Below are 12,654 nucleotides of genomic sequence, written 5' to 3'. Positions count from 1 at the left end.
TGACTCCGGAGAAGGGTCATTGGCAGATTGTCATTACCAGCGAAAAAAAGTTACGAACCGCCTCCACAATAATCTTCTCTCTCTGGAATCAAGAGAGTCTTTCAGTCGATCCGAAGAAAGTGTTGTACGGGTGCTTGCGGAGAAACTGGAAAAGGTCGGATGCAAAGAGAGCCACCCACTAAAAGTCATTCAGCCATTTACCATCACCTTTCCCTTCCTGACTTCCAATGTCAGAGTTTCACAGCCAGTTACCATCACCTTTCCCTTCCTGACTTCCAACGTCAAGAGTTTCAAATTTGAAGTATGCAAATTCGGAAGATTTGTAGTCAAATCTTAACTTTCACAAATTAAGTGAAGTTCATCACAAATTAAGTGGAGTTCATCTAATGCTAATTAAGTGAAGTTCATCAAATTCCACCTAAGAGAACAACAAAAAGGGGCGCCAATTCATCATCCCATGAAACAAATAACTTAAGAGCTCATAAGAATTAAAAAACTGAACCAGAAATATTTATGTTTAGAAAGAAAGGAAGCAACCAGACATCAGTGCCGTCTTAGCTCAGCTGGTAGAGCGCACGGCTTTTAACCGTGTGGTCGTGGGTTCGATTCCCACAGACGGCGTTTTTATGTTTAACCTAATTTATTATTACCTTTGGGTCTCCAAAATTGCACCAACTTGCCCTTTGGTCCCCTACATTGGACTACTTCCATTTTGACCCCTTCTTTTAACCATTAGTTTACAAATATGTTAATGTCATTTTCCTATTCTGCCCTTCCTTTTCCGTTTTTTTCTCCATTGAAAACATCATTGTGTTTTCTTTCTCCCTCATCTCTCATGTCTTTCTTATTCCTCTGCGCATCAATGAACGGAAAATGGACGCCGCCCGACCCCTCGCCTAGTGGAAGAACAACTTCTTTGCCTTTTCTATCTTTCCTCCCTACTTTTTCGTTGTTATGTTCTTTTCTTCTTATTTTTTTCCTCGTGTTCTTTTCCTCTTCATTTTGAGAATGAAATCAAAATCAATGAGTAAGTTCTAAAGAAAAATGTCACGATCTACAAAACACTTCGAAGAATGACTTCAAGATCTATGAACAACTTTAGAGAAAACCAGATAAGCACCACGACATTTAATCTTCTTCTTCAGTGTCTTCTCTATCACCCCTCTTCTTCAATTCCATTAATTGTGAATGTCAATCTTGGTAATGTTATAATGAACGGTAAAGGATTCTTCAAAGTAAAGAAAATATTCAAAGAATTATAGGAAGTGTTACAATGGTATTGCCCCCCTACAAGGCTGCTAATAGCCCCGAGTCAAACAAAGTCCCACTCGCTAATAGCATTTCGGACTGGTACTTTTGTAACACTTTCTAAAACTCCTCTTGAATAGCCAAGATTGTACACTTCAGCTTATTCAGATTTAATAATTTAGAGTGAAAACAAACATGCTAATTTGTAAAACAATTCAGCTAATTCAGATTCGGCCAAAGAAAGAAAACACTGAAACTCCTCTCGGTTGAAACAAATCATCTGAAAAACTTCCACACCGACCATTTTCACGAAACGTTTCCACTTTTGGGTCGACCGAAATTTCCACAGAAACCGAAGTTTCATTCCTTGGTACAGATACCATTAACCATCAACACATCAAGGCGATATTGATGTGTTAGCATGAATGCATATAGTGCCAAACATCCAGGAGTTAGTTTGGTTACGTTATGTCTTTTCTGTTTTTTTTTTGCCTTTTCGAAGTAAAATGTTAAATCTGTTATGATTCTTCTCAGTGAAAGGTCTTGGTTTGATACCTGGTGTCATTGGGCGTTTCGACTCATCCAGTGGGTTAAGAGTACCTCATATTGGTTGGAATTCGCTGAAGACCACAACAGACTCAGGAACTTTGGATGATGTAGACAGCGAGAATGTCTATTTTGTTCACTCATACTGTGCAGTGCCGGTATGCTTCTCAAAATGCCAAAATTATTTACTTCAACTAGGCAACCCTTGGTGGGTGTAGGTTTGATAACAGGATCTCGAACAACTATGTCCGGACCTTGTTTACAATGGAAAAGCTATATAACTTTAGTAGTTTTAGTTATAGACTAGTAGGATGCATATTTCAGATGTAGGTCTTTCCATTTTGAAATTCAAAGTCTCTCATTACAAAGGTAAGCTTTGAACTCTTCATAGACATGCATGCATTGGTATTCTATCATGTGTGCATTTGGACTGTTTTTGTTTCTATATATTATCGTTTTTAAAATTTTCATGGAAATACAGAGACCAACTCATGGTAAGGCTTCAAGGCTCGCCAAAAGAGTAAGATTTCTTTAACCTTCAATTGACTTGCGTTCTCTTCTACTATTCTACAAACTTGGTCTATTACTTGCTACGGTATTCACCAAGTTTTTGCTAGTTTGTCATGAAAACGATTAGATAATTGCATACAATGATGTCATATTTTACTAACTCATTACTTCAGGTTACGGAAACCTGTGGAGCTTGCTAGAGAATACTACAAAGATGGAGCCGATGAAGTAAGACTATTTTAGTTCTCAGACATCACAATTATTACTGAATTCCAGAGGAACTACTTATCTAACCAAGTCAGATTGCAGGTTAGTTTTTTAAATAAAACAGGTTTCCGTGACTTTCCTCTAGGCCATTTACCTATGTTGAAGGTCCGCGAACTAGATTCAATTTTTAATCATTCCAGTCTTCCAGGAAAAAAGAAATTGTAGGTGTTGATTAAAAGTTTCTTGTTTGGCTTATTCTTATATACACGTGCGATAATGCGCTTCACATCAGATAATGTCTTTGTACCACTTACAGTAGGTGGTGGCATTAGAGGCTTCACTGATGGCAATGGCAGGTATCATACCCGTCCACATCTTTTTGAGCCAGTTAAAACTGAAAGATTTGAATGTCCATATCAAGTTTTCGGCTACTTTTTGTATGTCATCATTTCTTGAACGATGTATTGATTTAGCTTTTGTTTCCACGTAGAGTTTACCTCAAAAGTCCCGAAGAAATAGAGTTCAAAACTGTCGAAGTTACCACTCCAGGTATAAGCATTAAGCTGGTTATCTTGTTAAACAAGGTGAAAAGTTCCTTATAAACAATTCATTCATGTTTCAGGTCCAAATGGAGAGGAATACGCTTGGTATCAGTGCACGGTAAGTTTAAATATTCGATGCCGCTACTATGTGATTCTTAATTCTGCAAATAACTTTCTGCAAAGGCGAAAACCTGTAGATTTTTAACAATTTAGCTTTCTCTCCCATTTGGAGTACTTCATATGTTTCTGCACAAGTAGGTCAATGGAGGAAGAAAAGGCCGGCCTATTGGCGCGTATGAGCTTGTGAAAGCTGTTGAAGATCTGGGAGCAGGAGAAATACTACTAAATTGCATCGGCTGTGATGGTAAACCTCTTTTATATCTTTTGCTCTTTTCCTTGTAATAGTTTCAAACTTATTAGTAAAGGTATTTGCCACTTCTAAGGATCTTCACTAAATTTTCGAACATTTCGAAACTTAATGGCCACATTTTCTATTCATCGATTCAGCTCAAACTGCTCTTTGTTCATATTATATGTTTCTAGATGGAAAAGGGTTTATTAGTTTCTAATGGCAGGTCAAGGAAAAGGGTTTGACATAGACGTAATAAAACAGATATCTGATGCCGTCTCAATCCCTGTAATAGCAAGTAGCGGCGCTGGTAAACCAGAACACTTCCCCGGAGTTTTTGAGAAAACAAATGCTTCAGCAACTCTTGCTGCAGGAATATTTCCCAGGAAGGAGGTAATACTTTCATTTTTCAAACGTCGAAAACAAAATAAAAAGAAACTGAATTTTTTTTTCCGAGGATGCAGGTACCGATTCAAACGGTGAAAGAACACTTGTTAATGGAAGGTATAGAAGTAAGAACAAATGTGAGTAGAACTCCAATACAAACTCCTCACCCTTCATATTCTGCGACGAGGAACTAGAGAACTTGTTAGAGGAAGGATTCTATCTTACAGCCATCCAAATGACGCCTTTAACTTCGTCTTAATTTTCTTTAAGCTTGGGTATGATTCTGTTTTTTTAGTTGCAATATACCTTATCTATGGATTTTGTGAATACCTTCAATGTAACTTGTACTTCGTTATTCATCCAAGACTGAGATTGTTTTTGTATAAATAAAGCAAAAAAGAACAGTTGGTAGAAGCAGGTGTGGTTCGATCAAGTCATTCCGGTGGGGTTCTATCCCTTAAAAAGTGATCCGGCCATGTTTCAAATAGCGAAGTTTTATAGGTGGCTCCAGTAAGTGTTAAAGGGGCCTACTTCCTTCACAAACTTCCCTTAAAATTACAGTTACTAGTGTTTCCCGTGGCGTACGATAGTGGTTGAGTGATAGATACCGTAATGGATTGCTAAGGAGAAGCTGCAGGTCAATCTGATTTTGTTCTCTTTGTTCTCTTGACTACTTTAAGTTATACTAGAAAAGGCAAGTCTTTAACAATCTTCTTAAAAAGAGCACCCAAAATTTATTACCTCACCTCTGGGTTATGAGAGTTGCCTGTTATCCAAAATTTCATGCTATTCTCTCCCAAACCTGCTTACCCTAACTAATCCTTAGGGTTTATGTTAGAAGTGTTTTTCATAAGCCCCATTTTGAGGTCAACACAAGTATCCTACTTGCGTTGCTCATCTTATACATTCACGATTTTCATAAGCCCCATTTTGTATTGAATAAAATTTCCATGTTTCATTCCCAGCCTTGGTGTGGCACCAGAGAAGCAAATCATGTTCATACCTTCAGGGGTACTCTTTGGAGTACAGAAATACAAGATAATGCTGTCTTCGGCAGAATCTCACCTCCCATAGATTAATGAAAGACCGGCAAATCGAGTCTGTCGCAGAGTGAAAACTAGAATTTTGTTATACATTCAGGGCAAAACCAGGAAAGTGGTCATCATTAAGAAATCAGATCAATAACAGAAACAGTTGCAAAATGCAAACAGCAAGTAACTTAAATACTTTGGATAATGCTTGAAAGACATCATGTATGTATATATGTATGCATGTATCGCCGACTTAGATTGAGTTTCATTATAGTGTTGCTGGGTTCTAATTAGAGTTCAAAAGCATCTACAAAAGCAGTGCAACAGACATCATTATTTACTATGACATATCTATAAGAGCTACAATTGCAAAACGCAAAATTGGAGTGAACTTCAATACTATCTTCATGCTGACAAATACATGTATATACATGTATGCAAACGAACATCATTTTTTTACTTTCCACATTCTATTATGTATTCATGATTTCATTACGAGTGTCAGGAAAGTGAATTATAGAGCCTACCACGAGTATAGACAAACAGGAACAATTTCAGTGTCACTTCGCTGTGCTAACTAGAACAACATATCGACTATTATGTATTAATGACTTAATTGTGATTTCAGGAAAGTGGGCATCACTTTTTACTAATTACAATATCATCTCAATAAAAGCGACAGTCAAAAAACACAACAACTGCAAAACGCACATTGGCATCAACATTTACGATATCAGATCAATAAGAGCAACATCTGCAATTGTAACCTCAATTGAACTTGAATACTTTGTTCATATTGGCAAACATACTAGCATATGTATATACGTATCGCAGTCTTGCATTCAATTTTGAGATATGCTTCTGAGTTGTAATTAGAGCTGAAAAACATCTATAAAACAAAAATTGCATAATGCAAACTGCCATTATTGTTTACTAAATCATATTGATATGAGCAACAACTGCAAAACGCAAAGATTGAAATCGAATACTTTGTTCATGTTGTGTTGGGTGATCTTATACATTGGTAATTTTGTACTGAAGATGAACAACATCCATCAAAATGCACCCATCAAAGTTTGTACTAAAAAGACAACATTACCCTCTACGATTATCAGACGTGTTGCAGTACCAGTAAATGCCAGAAGTCAAGAAAAGTAAATCATGTCCATACCTGCATGAGTGCTCTTCTGAATACAGAAATACAGGACAAAGTTGTCTTGGCCAAGATCTCACATTCCATATATTAATCAGAGACCGCTATTAATGGAGTATGTTAAAGTGAAAACTTGAGCCATACTAGAATCTAGTCATATATTCGGGGGAAAAACCAGGAAAGTGTGCATCATAATTTATGATACCCAAATCAATTAGAGCAACAGTTGCAAAATAGAACTCAAATACTAGGTTAATATTTCCATGTATTGTAATTATGTATGTATGTATGTATGTATGTATGTATGTATGTATGTATCGCTGACTTGGGTTCAGCTTGGGGACAGTTCTTTCATTTTCTAATTACAACTGAAAAGCATTTCAAAACTAAGAGTCTATATACTGCAAACTGACATCACTATTTACTATATCAGATCAACAAGAGCAACAACTGCAAGCTACAAATCGGTCGAACTTGGATACTTTGTTCTTTCTGACTAGCATATATATGTATACATCACCGACTTGGATTCAGTTTCAGGATGGTGTTTTTCAGTTCTGATTAGAGCTTAAAAACATCTCTTAAAGCAACAATTGCAAATGACATCTTTATTTACCATATAAGATTGATAAGAGCAAGAATTGCAAAATGCAAACTGGATTTTACTCAAATACTTTGTTCATATTGGCACGCATTTGTATGTATATATCGCTGACTTCGATTAAGTTTAAAGATAGTTCTTTTGGGTTGTAATTAGAGCTAAAAAGCATTTATAAAAGCTAACAGCTGCAAAATGTAAATGATATCATTATTTACTATATCAGATCGATACGAGGGACAATAGAAAAATGCAAAACAAAATGAACTCAAATATTTTGTTCACGCTAGCAAGAATGTGAATGTATGTAAACGGGCTCGAACTCAACAACTTGGTAATTCTTGCAAATATTTATACGTAATTATGTATGTATTGCCGACTTGAGTTCAGTTTTAACATAGTGCTTTAGGATACTAATTAGAGCAAAGAAACATCTAATGACTTTTGTTCATGCTCGCAATTAAATTTGTATTAACAACTAGAGATTGCAATTAATCCAGTCCCATCACTTACCTTTTAAGCCATTACTGGTACTTGAGCAAATTACGATGTACCATGCAAAAGAATGTGAAAGGACCACTATCCTTCTTGATTTGTTCCATTTTGTGTTTTCTTTTTTTACTTTCCACACTCTATTATGTATTCATACTAGCAAGCATGTATATATCGCCTACTTGTTCGGTCGTGTTTTAGAGTTCTAATTAAAGCTAAAAAACATCTATAAAAGCAACAGTTGCAAAATGCAAATGACATCATTAATTACTATATCAGATCGATAAGAGTAATAGCTGCAAAATGCAAACTTCAAATTCTTTGTTCATGCTAGACAACATATCTATGTATTACAGACTTGGGTTTAGTTTTGAAATAGTGCTTTCATATTCTAATTCGAGCTGAAAAGCATCTAATGACTTTTGTTCATGCTTTCCATACTCTATCTATGTACATGAGCAAATTATGATGTACCACCAAGTAAGGAAATAAGACGAGACAAGCTATCCTTCTCGATTTATTCCATCTTGTGTTTTGTTTGCTTTCCACACTCTATTATGCATTTGTGTCCTCATTATGAGTTGCAAACTTGCAATCCCATCACTTCCATTTAAGACCTTTACAGTCCGGTATTTGAGAAAATTATGATGTACCATACTACCATGTACGGGAATATGAAAGAACCACTATCCTTTTTTATTTGTTCCATCTTGTGTTTTCTTTCTTTTGCTCCACACTATCATGTATTCATACTAGCAAGCATATGTATGCATATATAGCCAACTTGGGTTCAGATCGATACGATTAACAGCTGCAAAATGAAAACTTCGAATACTTCATTCATGCTAGCAAGCATATGTATGTACCGCAGACTCGGGTTCAGTTTTGACTTTTGAGATAATACTTTCGGGCATCTAATGACTTTTGTTCATGCTATCAAGTAAATTTATATAACCAACTTATGATTGCGAGTAATCCCATCAGTTCCTTGTTACAGGATGGTACTTGAGCATATTATGATGTACCACCATGTAAGAAAATAAGACAAGACAACTATCCTTCTCGATTTGTTCAATCTTGTGTTTTGGTTTGCTTTTCATGCTCTAATTTGTATTAATGCTTTTATCATGAGTGTCGGAAAAGTGATTTATAGAATCTCATCTTGAAAATAGACAAGCAACAATAGTTGAGATGTCACTTTGCTATGCAAACCTGAACACCCTATCGTCTATTATATATTAATGAGTTCATTTTGAGTTAGGAAAGTGGGCAATTTTATTATTTACGATATCAAATCAACAAGAACAACAGTTGCAAAACGCAAATAGGATTGAACTCAAATACTTGGTTGATTCTTGCAAGTATTTGTATGTAATTATGTACATAACGCCAACTTGAATTCAGTGCTTTCGGGTTCTAATTAGAGTTAGGAAAGTGGGTAATATTATTATTTACCGACTAGAGATTGCAATTAAGCCAGTTCCATCACTTTCCTTTTAAGACCATTATAGTCTGTTACTTGAGAAAATTATAATGTACCATGTAAGGGAACATGAAATTACCATTTTCCTTCTCGATTTGTTCCATCTCGTGTTTTTCTATTTTTTGCTTTCCTGACTTTATTATGGATTCATACTAGAAAGAATATGAATGTATGTATAGCCAACATCGGTCCAGTTGCATGTTGACAACGACTGTTATTCATGCTCGCAAGTAAATTTGTATTACCAACTAGAGATTGCAATTAATCCAGTCCCATCACTTCCCTTTTAAGACCATTACAGTCTGGTACTTGAGAAAATTATGATGTACCATGTAAGGGAATACGAAAGAACCACTATCCTTCTCGAACTATTCTGTCTTGTATTTTTTTTTTTTTGCTCTTCCGACTTTATTATGTATTCATACTAGCAAGCATATGCATGTATATTGTCAACTTCGGTTCGGTCGTATTTTCATGCCCACTTTTGTTCAAGCTCACAAGTAAATTTGTATAACCAACTTGAGATTGCAATTAATCCAGTCCCCTCACTTCCCTTATAAGACCATTACAGTCTGGTACTTGAGAAAATTATGATGTACCATGTAAGGGGATACGAAAGGACCACTATCCTTCTCGAACTGTTCCATCTTGTGTTTCTTTTTCTGTTCTTCCGACTTTATTATGTATTCATAGTAGCAAGCATATGTATGTATGTATTGCCAACTTCAGTTCGGTCGTGTTTTAATGCCCACTTTTGTTTATGCTCACAAGTAAATTTGTGTACCAACTCGAGAGTCCAAATAATCCGGTCCATCAGTTCCCTTTTAAGACCAGTACAGTCTGGTACTTGAGAAAATTATGATGTACCATGAAAGGGAATGTGACAGGACCGTTATCCTTCTCGATTTGTTCCGTCTTGTGTTTTTATTTTATTTTTGCTTTCCCAATATTATTATGTATTCTAGTAAGCATATGTATGTGCCATGGGTCCAATCGTGTTTTCATGCTGACTTTTGATCATGCTCGCAATTAAATTTGTATTACCAACTAGAGATGGCAAATAATCTAGTCCCATCACTTCCCTTTTAAGACTATTACAGTCTGGTACTTGAGAAAATTATTGTGTACCATGTTAGAGAGTACGAAAGGATCACTATCCTTCTCGATTTGTTCCTTCTTATGTTTCTATTTTTTTGCTTTCCTGACTTTATTATGTATTCATACTAGCAAGCATATGTATATATGGCCAACTCGGGTTCAGTCGTCTTTTCATGATGATTTTTAATCATGCTCGCAATTAAACTTTTATTACACTATTACCAACTCAAGATCGCAATAAATCCAGTCTCATCATTTACCCTATTAAGACCGTTACTGTCTAGTACTTGAGCAAATTATGATGTACCATCTAAGGGACCTTTACCATTCTTGATTTGTTTCATGTTTTTTTTTTTTACTATCGACACTCTATTATGCATTCACGCTAGCAAGCGTATGTATATGTATTTATATATATATATATATAGCCAAATTGGGCTCAGTCGTGTTTTCGGGTTCATTCTATCAAGTAAATTTATATAACCGACTCAGGATTGCGAGTAATCCTGTCACTTCCTTGTTACAATATGGTACTTGAGAAAATTATGATGTACCATCATGTAAGGAAATAACACAGGACCACTATCCTTTTCAATTTGTTCCATCTTGTGTTATTGTTTGCTTTACACATCGACTACTATGTATAAATTATGTACTCATGCCCTTATTATGAATGTTAGGAGATTGAATTATAGAATCCATTGTGAGTTTCAGTAAAATTAGGGCACACTAAACTGCTGCTTTGGTGATCCACTACTTTAAAGAAACGTAACAAGAATATGATGAAAGACAAGAGGACATGAAAACCTAGATTTATATATGAACAACCAAGACTTATATATGAATAGACCAAGATTTCTATATGAATATCCAAATAAAGATCGTTTCAAGAATCGTACCTGTCCGATAATTTCAAATCATCAGAATTTTTATTACCTCTTGACAGAAGTGTTCGTACAATCAGAACCCTAGAAAATGTGAAACGCAATACCATCGGACGAAAACCAAGAAGATGAAGTAAAAGCAGATGAACTGATTAATCTCGATGGGTATGTACTAAGCCTAGATGACGCTATTGAAGATTGCGAGTGTCTGAAACCCTAGAATGATACCCAGGCCAGGCAGATCGATCGTATGTCTTCTTGTCTAGGGTTTCCCCACTGCATGATCGCCCACCTATTTCAAGCGCGAAGCAAAATGCGTCTTCTTCACGCCAGCCTGGCTTACAACGGTATAATTAGATAGGGTTGGTTGACGGGCCTAATGTTGTAGCCCTAAATCCATAATGAGGACCAACTGGCCAACTGGGTAACACTATTATTACGACGTCTTCTGATTTTAAAAATAAATTAATTTTGGTTTTATTACCACTAATCACACATTATTTGAGATATCTATTTCCAATATTTTCTTCCTATCTTCTCCCTACTATTTAGAAATGAATTCATTTGGGCTTATGACTGAAATGGATACGATAAAAAAGAGTATAGCTTAACATGTGATATGGTTAATTAATTGAAAAATATTAGGGAACAAGAAAAAGCATTCAGGTTCGGGCTAAAAATTTATGTGTTTTTTTGTGATTCGTGATTCCGATGATTTTGATCAACTAAACTGCAAATCAAGGCAAGCCACATAGATTTCTGCCCAAAATTTACCTATGTTTTCTTCTAATCTTACATTACTCTAATTAATTAGTCATCGTATTTAATTATTAGAAATGATTGTACATAAATTACAGAATGTGCCAATGATTTTTTTTTTTTTTTTGAAAGTGAGATCAATAAAATTGAAGTATGTACAATCATGTTGGCTAACAGATCGTAAATATCTACAAATTACAACGCATCATATCAAATGGTCCGTTATCGGATAAGTGGTAGAAATTTCAAATGTGATTTTTCTAAAAGCTTCGTACTAATCATAGTAATGTAATCACCAACTTGATTAAGACCATTATTTGAGTCGAACCCTAGGTAACATAGAGTATAATGAAAAGTAATATTAGATCAACGAATAAGAAAATTAATTTAGTTTCTCATAAGATTACAAATCTTGAACCTTATCCAATAACAGGCTACTTATTATATGATATGATCGAATGAATTTGGTGAAATTAACAAATTAAGTCCAACTATATTCAATTATCTAATAGAAATAAGAATAACACGTGCCGAAATCTATATGTGAAGAACTCTTACAAATATTTTTGTTTTATCGAAATAGTGAATAAAAGTTCTACAACAAACTAACGTCAAACAAAATAGTTTAAACAAACATGATTGACATAATATCGACATACGTAAAACTAAGACATCATCAAAATTAGTCTAAATTCGGATAAGTATCAACAATTTTAATTTTTAAGTAACTTCACATAATCTTGTTATGTTTTTTTCCTCTTATTCACCACCATATTCTTTTAAATCCAAAATTCATTATAATAAAAGAGTTTTGTTTGTTTCTCCCATAAAGTATAACGTTTTTTTAATTAAAATTTCACATTAATCTTCATGTTCCTAATCATCTTCATGTCAAGTTCTTTCTCTCAATCTCTTCATTATCTTATTCCTTCTTTCCATCTCTGTTAAGATACTTTTTTTGATGTCAGAGATACTAACAGATTTTGAAGCTTAACATATTTATGATACGCAACACATTTTGTATGGAACAATACACATTTTGCATATAACAAAATACAGTTGTTCTCCATCATCGTATTCCGTCTTTGTTTAGATATTTTTATAACTATTGATGTAGATCTAAAAACAGATTACAGTTCTTAACAAATATATGATACACAACATATTTTGTATACAACAAAACTCATTTTGTTTCATAAAAAACACGAATTTATTCTCAATAATTTCTGACTAACATTTTATTGTATGTTTGATACACAATACATTATGTATTAACAATGTCTTTCGTATCCATAAACATAATGATACAGATAATTAACATAATTCATTTTGTACGGCAGAAAATAATTTATGTATCATAAACAATG

At 34.7% G+C, this 12,654-nt stretch overlaps 1 protein-coding gene, 1 long non-coding RNA gene and 1 other non-coding gene across 3 annotated transcripts; 2 read left to right on the top strand and 1 right to left on the bottom strand.

Annotated features, from left to right (window-relative positions):
* Positions 1-548: 548 nt before the first annotated feature.
* On the top strand, positions 549-621 carry TRNAK-UUU (transfer RNA lysine (anticodon UUU)). Its single transcript has one exon. It is a non-coding gene; the product is annotated as a tRNA-Lys (tRNA).
* Positions 622-2,787: 2,166 nt separating this feature from the next.
* LOC147565122 (imidazole glycerol phosphate synthase hisHF, chloroplastic-like) lies at positions 2,788-4,159 on the top strand. The gene is made up of 6 exons (XM_086647047.1): positions 2,788-2,867; positions 3,002-3,060; positions 3,134-3,171; positions 3,312-3,417; positions 3,629-3,795; positions 4,085-4,159. Exons 1-6 carry the CDS (start codon positions 2,788-2,790, stop codon positions 4,157-4,159), a joined length of 525 nt encoding a protein of 174 aa, XP_086503173.1.
* Positions 4,160-5,577: 1,418 nt separating this feature from the next.
* On the bottom strand, positions 5,578-10,863 carry LOC147565121 (uncharacterized). The gene is made up of 2 exons (XR_015230115.1): positions 8,282-10,863; positions 5,578-8,182 (listed from the first exon to the last, which is right to left on the bottom strand). It is a non-coding gene; the product is annotated as an uncharacterized LOC147565121 (long non-coding RNA).
* Positions 10,864-12,654: the final 1,791 nt, after the last annotated feature.

The sequence above is a fragment of the Eschscholzia californica genome, unplaced genomic scaffold (genome assembly GCF_041429995.1).
Source record: "Eschscholzia californica isolate CP2 unplaced genomic scaffold, dmEscCali1.0.p SCAF_1, whole genome shotgun sequence".
In the NCBI taxonomy this organism is placed as follows: Eukaryota; Viridiplantae; Streptophyta; class Magnoliopsida; order Ranunculales; family Papaveraceae; genus Eschscholzia; species Eschscholzia californica.
The sequence above is the reverse complement of the archived record's forward strand: the minus strand, read 5'-3'. Positions and strand labels throughout refer to the sequence as shown.

Excerpts from the sequence above, each read along its gene's own strand:
- LOC147565122 (XM_086647047.1), top strand. The coding sequence starts at position 2,788 with ATGCGCTTCACATCAGATAATGTCTTTGTACCACTTACAGTAGGTGGT. Across the intron at positions 3,172-3,311 it reads ACGCTTGGTATCAGTGCACG|GTCAATGGAGGAAGAAAAGG; the intron begins GTAAGTTTAAAT and ends CTGCACAAGTAG. Across the intron at positions 3,418-3,628 it reads AAATTGCATCGGCTGTGATG|GTCAAGGAAAAGGGTTTGAC; the intron begins GTAAACCTCTTT and ends TTCTAATGGCAG.